This window comes from Lupinus angustifolius, chromosome LG11, assembly GCF_001865875.1.
Source record: "Lupinus angustifolius cultivar Tanjil chromosome LG11, LupAngTanjil_v1.0, whole genome shotgun sequence".
NCBI classification, from domain to species: Eukaryota; Viridiplantae; Streptophyta; class Magnoliopsida; order Fabales; family Fabaceae; genus Lupinus; species Lupinus angustifolius.
The window spans coordinates 9,092,149-9,108,214 of NC_032019.1; the positions used below are offsets into that span (position 1 = coordinate 9,092,149).

At 30.8% G+C, this 16,066-nt stretch overlaps 2 protein-coding genes across 2 annotated transcripts; both read left to right on the forward strand.

Annotated features, from left to right (window-relative positions):
* On the forward strand, nucleotides 5,802–8,873 carry LOC109360480 (peroxisomal membrane protein 11C-like). The gene is made up of 8 exons (XM_019605419.1): nucleotides 5,802–5,850; nucleotides 6,960–7,169; nucleotides 7,394–7,468; nucleotides 7,554–7,628; nucleotides 7,724–7,804; nucleotides 7,917–7,991; nucleotides 8,099–8,272; nucleotides 8,589–8,873. Exons 2-8 carry the CDS (start codon nucleotides 6,978–6,980, stop codon nucleotides 8,622–8,624), a joined length of 708 nt encoding a protein of 235 aa, XP_019460964.1. The 5' UTR covers nucleotides 5,802–5,850; nucleotides 6,960–6,977; the 3' UTR covers nucleotides 8,625–8,873.
* Nucleotides 10,037–11,851, forward strand: LOC109359702 (peroxisomal membrane protein 11D-like). The gene is made up of 7 exons (XM_019604398.1): nucleotides 10,037–10,147; nucleotides 10,372–10,446; nucleotides 10,532–10,606; nucleotides 10,702–10,782; nucleotides 10,895–10,969; nucleotides 11,077–11,250; nucleotides 11,567–11,851. The coding sequence occupies exons 1-7, from the start codon at nucleotides 10,037–10,039 to the stop codon at nucleotides 11,600–11,602; spliced, it is 627 nt and encodes a 208-aa protein (XP_019459943.1). The 3' UTR covers nucleotides 11,603–11,851.

The following is a 16,066-nucleotide window of genomic DNA, read 5'->3' on the forward strand; positions in this document are numbered from 1 at the left end:
TGATCACTTTTGCGTTAAGGTCATAAAACATGTACGTTTGTTGTTTACATCATACCCAATGAATACACATTCATAGGCTCTACTTGCGAGTTTAACTCTCTTGGAGTCTGGTATCCAAACATAGGCCAAACAACCCCAAGTTCTCAAATAAGACAAGTTTGGTTGTATATTCTTAATAATTTCAGAGGAATTTCTTTTAGTTTTAGGGACTCTATTTAGCACATATCATACGGTTAATAAAATTTCACCCCACCAAGAGAGTGTTGCACCAGAACTTAACATAATAACTACAACTAATTCAGTTAAAGTTCTATTCTTTCTTTCAGTTTTACCATTCATTTTAGGTAAATATGGTGTAGTTATTTCATGAATAATGCATTTAATTTATAAAAATCATTAAACATGTTAGAGTCATACTCAGTGCCTCTATCGCTTCTAAGTTTCTTTATTTTCTTGTTGAGTTGATTTTCAATTTTAGTTATATATAACTTAAACATGTCAAGTGCTTCACTTTTATTTTTCATAAGATATACATAAATAAAATCAGAATATTCATCAATAAAAGTGATAAAATAACGTTTACCATTTCTAGTTAACGTTCCATCTAATTCACAGTGTATTAAATCTAAAGGCTCAGATTCTCGTATTACTTATTTATGTGGTTTTCTTGAAATTTTTGCTTGACACCATGATTCACAAATTTCAAAATTATTTTTAGATAACTTTGGAATTAAACCTAAGCTACTCAAATTTGAAATTACACGTTTATTAATATGACAAAGTCTAGAATGTCAAATATTAAAATCACACAACATGTAAACAGAATCTGAAATTTTGTTAATAGAAACATCAACATTTAATTTAAACATGTCATTAGTGACGTACCCTTTCCCAACAAATACCTCATTCCTAGTAATAGTATACAAGTCTGCTCTTATGGTCTGGATAAAACCAGCCTTATTAAGAAGAAAACGAGAAACTAGATTCTTCCCCATCTCTAGAGTGTGCATTATATCTTTGAGAATTAGAGTCTTCCCAAATGTAAACTTCAGCTCCACACCACCAGTTCCAGTAACAACAATGGTGTAAGAGTCACCCAACAACACCTTGTCATCAACATCCGTGTATGTTTTGAACATAGCACAGTCATAGCAGACATGGTGGGATGCGCCAATATCCACCACCACACATCAGTTTCTCCAACCATAGTGACCTTAGATAATACACTCACAAATGGCTCATCAACCATGTTGGCCTATAGAGGACGATCCATTGGTTTATTTTTGTACTTGTGTGCCATATGACCTAGTTTCCCACACTTGAAGCGGGTGAACAGGTTTCCAGAGTCATTCTTAGTAGGTGGCCTAGCATATTGGACATTTTGAGGGTTCCAATTCTTGTTGTGATTGATGTTCTTAGCCTTATTCTTATTGCGATAGAAACGTCTTAAAATTGTTGTTACCGTAGCTCGAAATAATTCTGAATGACACGAAATAATCGTTATCGGCTAAGTCATGACCAAGTTGCTCTCTTTAAGATGTTTTGTGGTACTACTAAAATTGTACAAGCAGACTATCAACCACACTGTTTCCATGATAAAACATTCAAGTTCTATGTTATACGATTTCTTGTTGCACTGTAAGAATCGCTCTCAAATACACCTATAATATGACTACACGTGTTAATTCTTGAATTCCCATAGTATGGCTACATGTGCCAATTATTTTTCCACAATACTGACTACCACTGTCAGTTCCCGAAATTCCCATTTTGGCTGCTTGTATCATTTCTCAAGTGTCATGGAAAGAAAGAGGGAGAAGGCTTCCGAAAATGCATCGGCAAAATATAAGGGTGGAGAAAGATAAGTTGAGAGGTAAACGTCTTCAATTTAGTGCAAACTATATAATGAGGGAATGAGACATCTATTTATAGCCTGAGGCTCCAACGGCTCTTTCCTTGTTGTATGTGTGTGTTGACTTGGCCAACACATAGTCCAAGCCCAAAAGACCCCAATAAATGAAACAAATTAACAAATAAATAAATAATTATTTTACTAAAAAAATGTTGAGCCGCAACTTAAGCCTTATGGAGCCTTTCAATTTCTCTCCTCCAAGCAAAGTGGGACTAGTAAGTTTTTTTATTTCATTTCAAAACATTATTCTTTTAACAAATTCCACGAGGTTTTAACAGGTTTCATTGAGTGAATATGTTTCTGGTAGAAATGTAAGTGTTACAAAATAACAAACAAAAGACAATAATTTATGACATTTTTTTTCATTTTATTAATAATGAAGTAACAATTTTATTATTTAAAACAAAAGAAAAAAAACACCGGACTCTTTAATACTAAAAAGGATGATTCAAGCTTTGGTTCATCTATTTTTTCACATTTCTTTTAGTTCAATTTAAATCTTGGTTTTTGTTCAATATTAGTGACTTTTTAAACCATGATCCTCTCCATAATGGAGAATAAACTGAATAGTTCTTTTTTTCTTTTGTTTTAAAAATATATATATATTGATGGTATATTAATTTTGTATAGTGTTATTGTATCATTAATATCTTACCATTATTAATTCTTGAAAAAATAATATAAATGAATAATAGATGATATACTGATTGTGTATAAATTTTTACACTAATAATCATAAATATTACAATTGATATATTATTTCATTATATATAAAAGAATATAAGGATCACACTATATATATTTTAAGTATTTACCTCTTGAGAGAATATGTAGTCTACTTTTTTTTATATTCTCGTACATGCTCATGGGCTTGCAATTTGGACTTTACATTATAAAATAAGATTTCAACTCTTAAATTTTTGTTATCTTTTCTTGGTCTCTCTAATCAAAGACATGATAGCTTGGTCTCATACAAATGATGGTAGGTTCTCAGTGGCCTCTGCCTATAATATTATTGCTGGTCACTCTACCATTCCAAGGAACAAAATTGTGGGGCATATCTGGAATTGGAAAGGTCCTTACCGCATAATCCTTCTCTTCTGGAAAATTATGAATAATGGTCTTGCAACTAACCAGAACCGATGCAGTAGACACATGGGTATATCAGACTTATGCCCACTCTGTGATGTTCTTGAAACTCAAGATCATGTCTTCCGTGGTTGTAAATTTGCTTCGGAGGTGTGGCAAAAATTGATGAACCGTGGCCTTAACGACAATTTATTCTCCCAGCTGATCCCAAAGGCTTCCACCAGTATTAATGAAATTATGGCGAGAGTTGCAAGCATAAAGAATGCTATCAGCATGGCGCAGATAACCCGAGTTAAGAATACTTCAGTTTATTCTCCCTTGATTAGATGGAGCCCCCCTAATGAAGGATGAGTTAAGCTTAATTCGGATTGAGCGTTTTCTTCTTCTTCTAACGTGGCAGCGTGTGGTGGTATTGTTCGGGATCATTTTGGAGCTTTTGTCATGACCTTCTCCAAATGCTTGGGTACTTGTTCAGCCTTGCAAGCAGAACTTTGGGGGATTTTGGTTGGTCTTCATCATCTTCAGCAGCATGGTTTCCAGAGAGTAATGATTGAAGCTGATTCGTTGTGTTGCATTCAATTCTTGACTTCTGGTTGTGCTCCTAGCCACCCTTGTGCGCATCTTGTTAACCAGATTCGGATTAATTTGGGTAACTTCCAGCAGATTGTCTGGGGGCATGTGTTGAGAGAAGCTAATGCGGTTGTTGATGCTTTGGCAAAACATGGGTTAAGATTACATATCCAGACTTTAACTTTTGATAGACTTCCTAGTTTTTGTTACATTCCCTTCTATTTAGATAGTGCTTCAACTATCTGTTGCTCCATCGAGAAAAAAAATTGAGATGGAAAAGAATAAAGGGGGAAGAGATGGCTTTCTTCCCAATTAGTACACCTATTTAATTTTTTCCAATATAAAGTCCTATTTGAATATGCTTAAAAGATTAAATAACCCTTAAATAACGATTAAGTATAGCATTTACCTGTTAAAAATTTAGTGAACTATAATGGGAAAAGGTAGGAGAGTTCTTATTAAAGTCTACTTTAACTTTAAATGTAAGTACTCAAATATACTTTTTTTATACCTTTAACTTTAAATGATGAATTGTTTATAGGAAGATAAATTACATAATAAGTTTTATAAAATATAAATTAGTTTATATAATTCTTGGCATTTCAAGAATTGATGTAATTTTATTTGGTATAAACTGATATATTTCCTTCAACCAATTTGAATTTCTTAAAATACAAATATGTAATAACTATTTTATGTTGTGAATTTGGAAATAAATACTTTTCAATCAATGATTATTTAAGTTCACATTTACATTACCAAAAAAAAATAAGGAAATAAAAGTTAATAGGAGAAAATGAGTAAAAATGTGGTGATTTTTTAGTTATTTAGTATGATTGAAAATATAAAAAAGGAGAGAGAAAATTATAATTATAATTAATAATAAAAATAACATCGAAAGAAATTCAAAAACATGAATCCTACCATATTATTGTATTGATTTGCTTTCTTGTCTTTCTTGACTTGAGTAACGAAATAGTAATTTGATGTAAGAAATAAATTAATTATTTTAGTGAAGTTTTAATTTGATTTATATTATATTTATTTTAAGAGGAAAAATGAATGAAATGAAAGTTGGAAAAAATGAAAGATAATAGAAAAGAGTGATTTTTTAATTATAGTTGTGAATGAAAGGGAAAATGTATATTAGTGAATTAAAAAACATTAAAAAAACACAAGAAATAAAACAAATTTTATTAATATTATGTTGATAGTAAATATGGTTTTTTTATTAAAAAATCTCTCCACATAAGAGTAGAAAATAGTAGGTGTTATTGCCATTTTTTCTTCCTTTCCGACCAAACAATAGGAAATAAGATTTTCTTCCGTTTCTCTCTCCTCTTCTTTTATCTTCGTCTTCATTCATTACAACCAAACATAACTTTATGGACCAGTCGATAATCATCAAACAATTAAAATCATTGTATATTAGGAACTTGGAAATATTCATGATTTGTAGTTAACATTAAGAAAATGATATATTTTCTTGTGGATGATAAAAAATTTGATCAGTTGGTACTCATAATGGATAGTCTTAATAATAATTTATGAGTGAGAACAAATTTTATAACGTTCATTTCATAAATATGCACATATTTATAAATTTATTTTTTAATTGAATATGTTATATATTATATTTTTTATTATTATTTTAAGATCATATATTATTTTTTATTTTGAATTTTAATCATCGAACTATAATCACAAATTTATATCTTATTATTAATGTAATAATTATTATTATATATTGTTTATGACAAAATATATAAATATATAATAAGAATAGAAAATTGGTAATCTTATCCTACAAATAGTGCAATTGCACAAGTATGGGCACCAGTAATCATTATGTGTCTCTAGGGCTTTGTTATTATTATCATATATTCTATTAAATCATTTTACAAATCATCCTAGCTATAAAAAAAAATTGATATATGTCATAAATTAATATTTATAGATTAATGATTAATTTGCAAATAATTTATGTAAGAGTTTGTATGAAAATAAATTGGTAAGAGAATATATTATTAGTCTAAGTTTATTAAGAATATAATATCTATATATCATAAGTCTAACACAATTTGTATTGTTTATTTGTATTGGGTTAAGAGTCAGTAATAATAAAATATAATAATAAAGGTATAAAACTCATTTTTTTTTTCCCTTCAATATTCCATTTTGTTTGTTTGTGCATTATATATAAACAATCCTTTTACAAACAAACATCTCATTTCCATCTCTCTCCATCTTCTCTATCCTTTCCATTTGTAGCTTCACAGGTACACAAAAAAAGTTTCATTCTATTATAATATTAATTTTCAATTTTCGATTTTGGATTTTGGGTGACTCTGATTTCCATCTGCAGAAGTGGGTCTTTTATATCTAATTATTATGATTTAGTTTATGCAAAAAGTTTCATTTTTTTTATTTTGTTTATGTGTTTTGATTATAGTCGTTGGTTACATGGAAATTGATGGAAGGTAACTGGGAAATGGAAGAGTTATGAGGTTGTGATTCATGTGATGCGATCGTTGTTGTTATTATTGTCTGTCAAAGGAATCGATATTTCAATGATTTTTTTTATGAAGAAAATGGAATTGAATGATTCGTTTTCTCTTTCTAATATTTTGTGCATATTATAGCTCAATAAAGCATATTGTTCTTACCAAATGAAACTTATTATTGTGACTAATCTATCTAATGTTCTTTTACTGTTTTCCTTATTAGAGATCTTCTAAGGGTAGGTTGCATTAATCTATTTAAGAAGATTTTTTTGCTTGGGTCAATAGAACAAGGTTGTTTTTATTTTAAGTGTATAAAGCTACCTTGTCTTTGTTAGTATTCAAACTTGGATGCTGATGTGATTCTCTTGAATTGGCTCATCAGCTTAACAAACATTGGCTTATAGAAATGGAGTATTTTCTTTGTGATTTTCTGAATTGATTGTTTTGAGAGGGTTGAGTTATGAAAAAACATGCATTTTACACACCGAGAGTTTAGAATGGCAAATGTTCTTGAGGTAGAAGAATAACCGGATACTTGCTTGTGCGGTAATACCATCATGTATGCTTGATCTTGGTGGAGGTATGGAAGTGCTAAAATCCTAATAAAGTTGACCGGCATACAGGAATGCTATAATTTGAGAATATCTTTAAATTTTATTCTTTTTTATGTACTAAAATCACTACATGCATGGTTGTTGGGTTTAACAAGTAACAACTTACTATATAGCAGCTAAAAAGTCTTTTTAACACATTGCCACATAGATGTATAAAAACCTTTGCCATCTTCAGTCCCCATTGAATGTTAGAAATGTGACATTTGCTTTCCAACCCTATTATTATCCTAGCTTAGTTGAAATGAATTGTGCTTTGATTTTGTTATACATCCGTGCTTAGCAGAGAAAATGAGTAGCTTGGATGCAACTAGGGCAGAACTGGCTCTTCTAGTTTTGTATTTGAACAAGGCTGAAGCAAGGGACAAGATATGCAGGGCTATACAATATGGTTCCAAATTTGTGAGTAACGGAGAACCTGGTCCTGCCCAGAATGTAGACAAAACAACCAGCTTGGCACGGAAAGTTTTCCGACTATTAAAGGTTAGGCCATTTTCATTTATTGCCTCTATCTCCTTTGATTCACATGTTTGAAGAAGGGATTGAGAAAAACTAAATGAAGAAAAGTCTCAGAAACATGTTCTTGTTCAGTGATATCACTTCTCGAAAAGAAATTCCGTTGCATTAAATATGTTGCAAAAATGTCTTTAATAGTCCCCTCCCCACAGTACACATTGCCTCTAATGATTTGCCACATTAATATTCAGTTTGTCAATGGTCTGCAATCTCTGATAAGTCCCACCCCACCGGGGACTCCCCTCTCCCTAACTCTGTTGGGAAAGGTATGAATTTTCTAAGTCATTCCACCTTTTTGTTTTAATCTCTTTTGATTATTCTTTCTAATATCGTATTTAATGCCTTTTTCAGTCTAAGGATGCGTTAATTGCAACGTTCTTGTTTCTTGACCAATTTGTGTGGCTTGGCAGAACAGGCATCTATCAGGTAGGAAAGTAATGTTTTTCTTAAGCATCCAGTATTTGTTCACTTTATTATCACGTCATCGGGAAGTATATAAGAATTTGATTGTCCAAATGCAGAATAAAGAACGTGTCGAAAGAATTGGACGGATATCTCTTTTCTGTTGGCTTGGTTCTACGGTCTGCACCACTTTGGTTGAGGTTTGTTTGTTGCTTACCTTTCCTCAATACAGCCAACACCTATGCATCAAGAATGTCATCTTAGAACTTCACTCTTAATCTTTGCATTAACATGTTTTACTAATTTTATCAGATAGGGGAGCTTGAGAGACTTTCTGCATCGATCAAGAAGTTAGAGGAAGAACTCAAGAACAGTAATAAATACGAAGTATATGTTCTTTAGAGTTTCAATTTTTGGTTTACGATATTCGGGAGTGTGACACCATTTCTTAATTTTATTTTAATATTTATGTGAAGTTATTACCTGTGATGCAGAATGAGCTATACCGCGCCAAACTGAAAAAGTCAAATGATAGGACTTTATCACTTGTCAAAGCAGGCATAGATACAGTGGTAGCAGTTGGACTGCTTCAACTGGCACCCACGAAAGTCACTCCCCGAGTTACTGGAGCCCTTGGATTTATTTCATCTCTAATATCTTGCTATCAGGTACCTGCTAGTAACATTATAGTTCGTTTTCATGTTTTACTGAGTGTATTGAATTCCCTGAAAAATTGTGTATCTCTTCTGAGCATTCCTACTAACGAACAAGAACAAAAAATTATAGATAAAACTAGTTCATTATTCTTCTCCAGAAGGGCTGGAACTGTGTCATCAATGTTTAGGAAATCGATCAAGGATACACATGAAACCATAGATGAATTTTTATGCATATATGATACGAGGAATATTTACGTCTATTTTTTGTTGCAATTATTCTTGAGTATAAGTTTTCACTGACAAAGATTTCATTTGTGCAATGCAGTTGCTTCCTCCCCCAACCAAGTCCAAAACATTGTGAAGATGGAAGAACAATCTGTTTTATCATATGTTTCAATGCAGTGGAATAATTATATGAATTTGTCAGGAAATTTGGTGTGAGCATTGAGCAATTTATAGACTGCTAGTATGTGTTTGAAATCTCATCATAATTAGTGCCAATGTTGTCACACTCAAAATTTCTAAGTAGAAAACAGTGTTTGTTATGATATATCTACCACCATTTAATTGACAATAATTAAGCATTTTTTATTTGGATGCAAACAAACTTTAAGAACGTGACATTTTTATTTTAATGTGATGTGATAATCTTTTTTGTTATGGGCTATTTCGGACAAATGGAGCTAATGCAGCTATAATTGTCGTTATGGTATTCTTGAGCAATCATTAAAAAAAATAAAATCTATAGATTTTGTAGCATGCGCTATGGATGCAAGTTTTATCTTATGTGACTGAACGGTGTTGTAATAATGGGCTTTTTAGCGTACACATGATTCATTATTTGTGGGCTAGGCCCGCTCTGTGTTTAATTAGCTTTTTTCCTTTCTTTTGTAATGTTATGGTGAACAGCAATGTTCTATGGAGCATGGAATGCTCTTTCTTTTCTTTTTTGCTCAGCTCAGTGGGATACTCCTAAAACACTAAAAAAGCTATGTGACTAGCTAGAACTGGTTCTGTAAAAAAAAATTATTGGTGAATGGGGATTGACCTTAAAGCATTGTTTGGTATGCATAAATAGAGTAAGAGAAAGGAAAGGATGTGAGGATTAACCCATTTGCTCCTTTAGTAGTATATAATAAAGTATAATATTTATACACTACTGTAATAATTTACACATAGTACATTTACCATTCATTTATATTATTTTTTAAAGATTAAATAAAAATTAAATGATGAATGAATGATCATATATGAAACTCATACACTGTCAATGCATACATTTATCCTTTATTTTTATTTGACTTTACATTTTTTTCCACCTCAGGCATAATGGATTGGGAGGGGAAAACAGAAATTAAATTCCCATCTCATATAATCATTTTATAACGAGTTTATAGAGTTTAAAAAGGTAACAAAGTAATTTAGCACATTTATTTACATATTTTTTTATGGAATAAAATACATAAATGAAAATATCTCTCTTTTCAATGAGAGAACGGAGAAGGAATTTGACTACTCTTCCATTCTCTCATCATGAATGATTAGTTGGAAGTTGATATCACTTTTTGGAAGTTGATACCATGCCTAGGTTTAACTCTTCCAAAAGTATTTTTTAATACACAAAGACTGGAACCTGAAATAATGTTTAAGGGAAATCAAATGGTAACACTTTTCCTTTCCTAAAATGTGTCATTCTAAAATAGTCCCTAATAATATTGACAATATTTAATAAAAAAATCTTAAGTTGTAAAATAATTACACCTAATTTTTTAGATGAGACAAAATATTGAATATTTTTTGTTTTATATATGCGGAGAACCTGGTCCTGCCCAGAATGTAGACAAAACAACCAGCTTGGCACGGAAAGTTTTCCGACTATTAAAGGTTAGGCCATTTTCATTTATTGCCTCTATCTCCTTTGATTCACATGTTTGAAGAAGGGATTGAGAAAAACTAAATGAAGAAAAGTCTCAGAAACATGTTCTTGTTCAGTGATATCACTTCTCGAAAAGAAATTCCGTTGCATTAAATATGTTGCAAAAATGTCTTTAATAGTCCCCTCCCCACAGTACACATTGCCTCTAATGATTTGCCACATTAATATTCAGTTTGTCAATGGTCTGCAATCTCTGATAAGTCCCACCCCACCGGGGACTCCCCTCTCCCTAACTCTGTTGGGAAAGGTATGAATTTTCTAAGTCATTCCACCTTTTTGTTTTAATCTCTTTTGATTATTCTTTCTAATATCGTATTTAATGCCTTTTTCAGTCTAAGGATGCGTTAATTGCAACGTTCTTGTTTCTTGACCAATTTGTGTGGCTTGGCAGAACAGGCATCTATCAGGTAGGAAAGTAATGTTTTTCTTAAGCATCCAGTATTTGTTCACTTTATTATCACGTCATCGGGAAGTATATAAGAATTTGATTGTCCAAATGCAGAATAAAGAACGTGTCGAAAGAATTGGACGGATATCTCTTTTCTGTTGGCTTGGTTCTACGGTCTGCACCACTTTGGTTGAGGTTTGTTTGTTGCTTACCTTTCCTCAATACAGCCAACACCTATGCATCAAGAATGTCATCTTAGAACTTCACTCTTAATCTTTGCATTAACATGTTTTACTAATTTTATCAGATAGGGGAGCTTGAGAGACTTTCTGCATCGATCAAGAAGTTAGAGGAAGAACTCAAGAACAGTAATAAATACGAAGTATATGTTCTTTAGAGTTTCAATTTTTGGTTTACGATATTCGGGAGTGTGACACCATTTCTTAATTTTATTTTAATATTTATGTGAAGTTATTACCTGTGATGCAGAATGAGCTATACCGCGCCAAACTGAAAAAGTCAAATGATAGGACTTTATCACTTGTCAAAGCAGGCATAGATACAGTGGTAGCAGTTGGACTGCTTCAACTGGCACCCACGAAAGTCACTCCCCGAGTTACTGGAGCCCTTGGATTTATTTCATCTCTAATATCTTGCTATCAGGTACCTGCTAGTAACATTATAGTTCGTTTTCATGTTTTACTGAGTGTATTGAATTCCCTGAAAAATTGTGTATCTCTTCTGAGCATTCCTACTAACGAACAAGAACAAAAAATTATAGATAAAACTAGTTCATTATTCTTCTCCAGAAGGGCTGGAACTGTGTCATCAATGTTTAGGAAATCGATCAAGGATACACATGAAACCATAGATGAATTTTTATGCATATATGATACGAGGAATATTTACGTCTATTTTTTGTTGCAATTATTCTTGAGTATAAGTTTTCACTGACAAAGATTTCATTTGTGCAATGCAGTTGCTTCCTCCCCCAACCAAGTCCAAAACATTGTGAAGATGGAAGAACAATCTGTTTTATCATATGTTTCAATGCAGTGGAATAATTATATGAATTTGTCAGGAAATTTGGTGTGAGCATTGAGCAATTTATAGACTGCTAGTATGTGTTTGAAATCTCATCATAATTAGTGCCAATGTTGTCACACTCAAAATTTCTAAGTAGAAAACAGTGTTTGTTATGATATATCTACCACCATTTAATTGACAATAATTAAGCATTTTTTATTTGGATGCAAACAAACTTTAAGAACGTGACATTTTTATTTTAATGTGATGTGATAATCTTTTTTGTTATGGGCTATTTCGGACAAATGGAGCTAATGCAGCTATAATTGTCGTTATGGTATTCTTGAGCAATCATTAAAAAAAATAAAATCTATAGATTTTGTAGCATGCGCTATGGATGCAAGTTTTATCTTATGTGACTGAACGGTGTTGTAATAATGGGCTTTTTAGCGTACACATGATTCATTATTTGTGGGCTAGGCCCGCTCTGTGTTTAATTAGCTTTTTTCCTTTCTTTTGTAATGTTATGGTGAACAGCAATGTTCTATGGAGCATGGAATGCTCTTTCTTTTCTTTTTTGCTCAGCTCAGTGGGATACTCCTAAAACACTAAAAAAGCTATGTGACTAGCTAGAACTGGTTCTGTAAAAAAAAATTATTGGTGAATGGGGATTGACCTTAAAGCATTGTTTGGTATGCATAAATAGAGTAAGAGAAAGGAAAGGATGTGAGGATTAACCCATTTGCTCCTTTAGTAGTATATAATAAAGTATAATATTTATACACTACTGTAATAATTTACACATAGTACATTTACCATTCATTTATATTATTTTTTAAAGATTAAATAAAAATTAAATGATGAATGAATGATCATATATGAAACTCATACACTGTCAATGCATACATTTATCCTTTATTTTTATTTGACTTTACATTTTTTTCCACCTCAGGCATAATGGATTGGGAGGGGAAAACAGAAATTAAATTCCCATCTCATATAATCATTTTATAACGAGTTTATAGAGTTTAAAAAGGTAACAAAGTAATTTAGCACATTTATTTACATATTTTTTTATGGAATAAAATACATAAATGAAAATATCTCTCTTTTCAATGAGAGAACGGAGAAGGAATTTGACTACTCTTCCATTCTCTCATCATGAATGATTAGTTGGAAGTTGATATCACTTTTTGGAAGTTGATACCATGCCTAGGTTTAACTCTTCCAAAAGTATTTTTTAATACACAAAGACTGGAACCTGAAATAATGTTTAAGGGAAATCAAATGGTAACACTTTTCCTTTCCTAAAATGTGTCATTCTAAAATAGTCCCTAATAATATTGACAATATTTAATAAAAAAATCTTAAGTTGTAAAATAATTACACCTAATTTTTTAGATGAGACAAAATATTGAATATTTTTTGTTTTATATATGCAGTGTTATTTAAATATTTTGTAATTGACAAAACTAGAGTGATTAAGAATTTTAATTATCCTTAATAATATGGAGTACCTTCTTTTACAAGGGGGCCCATGAGAACACAATATCATAAAATATCTCACACTCAACTCAACAACATTAATTATTTTAATTTATTTTAAAAATAAATAGTTTTGTTTTACAATTTGGATGATTAGTCAAACCTTTTTTCAACACATCCCTTATTCTGTGCTCACAAATAAAATATATTAAAATTTGAGTACAATATCAAATTTTAAATTTCAGATAGCACTTAAGTTTAAATCATTATATCTCTTTTATTATGTTCACAAAATGGATATTGAGGTATAAGTATATAAAATGTAATAAACTCGCTATAAAATAACACTATAATAAAGTAGAAAATTATGATATGTTAAATTTATTAAAAAGACATTTTTTTAGGAGTATAATCCTTATGCATTGACAATATAAAAATTTATACATAGTCAGTATATTATCCACCATTTATTTGTATTATTTTTAGTTAAATTCAATATTAAATGAAAATTAATAGTAAGCAATACACTGACAATATAAAATTCTTATACCATCAGTATATACATATTTTTTCTTTTTTTTTTAATCTGGGATCGTTAACCATAAACAGTTCCACTTGGAGCAATATTGCTGAACATGTCCCTATACATTCTGATATGTAAAATTCCTACACGTTCTCTTACCTTCTCTGGTAATGACTGAAATTCTTATACTCCACATTTGTACATATGAGGTAGGCTTGGTTTTTCTAGGTACATGCACCTTCTATTACTGAGACTTGATAACAATGTGCGTGAAAGTTACCGTATCGTTTACGCTATCAATTTTCTACACACCCCATCTAGCTAGGAACTTGTACTGTATTTGATGGTTGACCCTCTATCTACAATTTTATTATCCGTTTATGAAATTCAAACCAATTCAATGTGTACTTATGTGGATTATTGAAAACCGGTGCATATTTGGAGTTAGGAAAATATTTAATAATTATAATTTTAATTTAAACAATTTTTTTTATCAATCAAAGTTAATGATACATAAAATGATATTAAAAGTGGAACAACAAATATTTATTGACAACCTATACACCGTTAAGATTCCAGTTGATTACCCAACAATAGTTTACATAAAATATTAACATAAATGTTGGTATACTAATTTAAGACTTGTTAGATCTCAAAAAGATCAATATGGTTTGATTCTTAATAAAAACAGTTAAGAGGAGTCACCTCGAAAAGGATTTTGTATCCACAAAAATGAACAGAAAAGAATGAAGACTTTAAAATTATTTCACAAGTTAACTTTTTTTTCTTTTCATTTCATTATCTTCAAAAATTAATTAATAAATCTTGTAAAATTAGGATAAAAATTAATTAATAAATCTTGTAAAATTAGGATGTAGTGAACAAGTTTTCTTGATCCAGTTTCTGTAGCTAGAGGCAAGAACCATATCCTATTGTCCACATACCACCTCACTCGTATACATATATACCTAGTACGTATTAGACCAGGAGCATTGATTTAAAAGGAAGGTATATTCAATGTAGCTCTCAACAAAGATTTTTCGTTATGAATCGATGAATAATTAAATGTCAGATTATCTGTCTCTGTCTCTGATTCATCATCACATGGTTAATTTGGAATCCTTTATCTGTAGAGTGTATAATATAATCCAACAATAGTGCATATATACATTATATAATCCTGTTTATTTATGAAATATGTAGTCATAGACTCATAGTATCGTGAGTTTAAATATATCAATAATTGCGCACACCAAAAAGTTAGTCAATTTATTTTGCGAGTCTATTTTTATGTGAAAGTGCAAACCATGGATGACAGTAGTAGCTTACACATTGTTTTTTATAATTTTCCTATACGCATTTTCTAACTTACTTAAATAGTTTCTATTTAAAGTTGGTGAATACATATTTTAATATTTATCTGTGCATGCAAATTTTAAAAATGAAAAATTTAAGATAATTTACCTTTTCTGGAAAATTAAATGTAACGTGCTCTTGGATCATTAAAAAAATTCTTTAAACATTTGGCGTCCAAGATTTATCAAAAATAGTAATAACAAAATGGGCTAACCAATGTGTTTAGCTTAGTTCAAATCTCAAATTGAAAGTGGAGTGCAAACATGCCGTTTACATCTAGTTGACAAATTTTTATGTTATGCTCATTTAAAAACAGGCTTACAACCCATTTGCCTATAGACATCAATAAATAATAAATAAAAATCTAAATTAAAAATGAAAAAAATTGAAGAGGGAAAACAAAGAAGTCTGGATCTATTTTATGATGTTGAATAAATTTAATTACATTACCGATATTTAATTATATATTCATATCATATATAAAAAAAAATTAAGTTTTGGCCCTATTTTTTACAGACTAAGCTTATGGGTTGTTCGCTTCGCCTAATAGGGAAGTCTACATCCTTGACGAGGAAACTGATTGGGTGAAACATGCAAATGGATAAAAATTGTATACACAACTCACAAAAAAATTATAGCCTAATGGAAGGACTCATAAACATTGTTTGTTTTACCATTTCTACTCACAAAGTAGCATGCTTCATATAAAGTAGGATTCCCTTCTACTATACACATAAGACCATAAAAATCGAGATCCTGTGATTTGGAACACATTTTTTTAGAAATAATGTTGGATGAGTTATATTTCCATGTATGTTTATCAAATTTGATTGATATAAAATATTCTTAGCTACAAGATCAGAAACTTTCTTGGTGCTAAGGTCATAATCCACATCGATAATAAAGATGGAGTCGCCACCATGTTTTGAGAAAAAACATTACAACCTCTAATGAATGGATAAGAATTGATTTTGTGCACCAAATGGTTTTCCTTTGTTTGAGATATCTTGTAATGTTTTCAAGCCCTTACATGTAACTATTAGCCACGACAACAAATCCTTGGTCAAATAGAAAAAATCTGACTGAGAC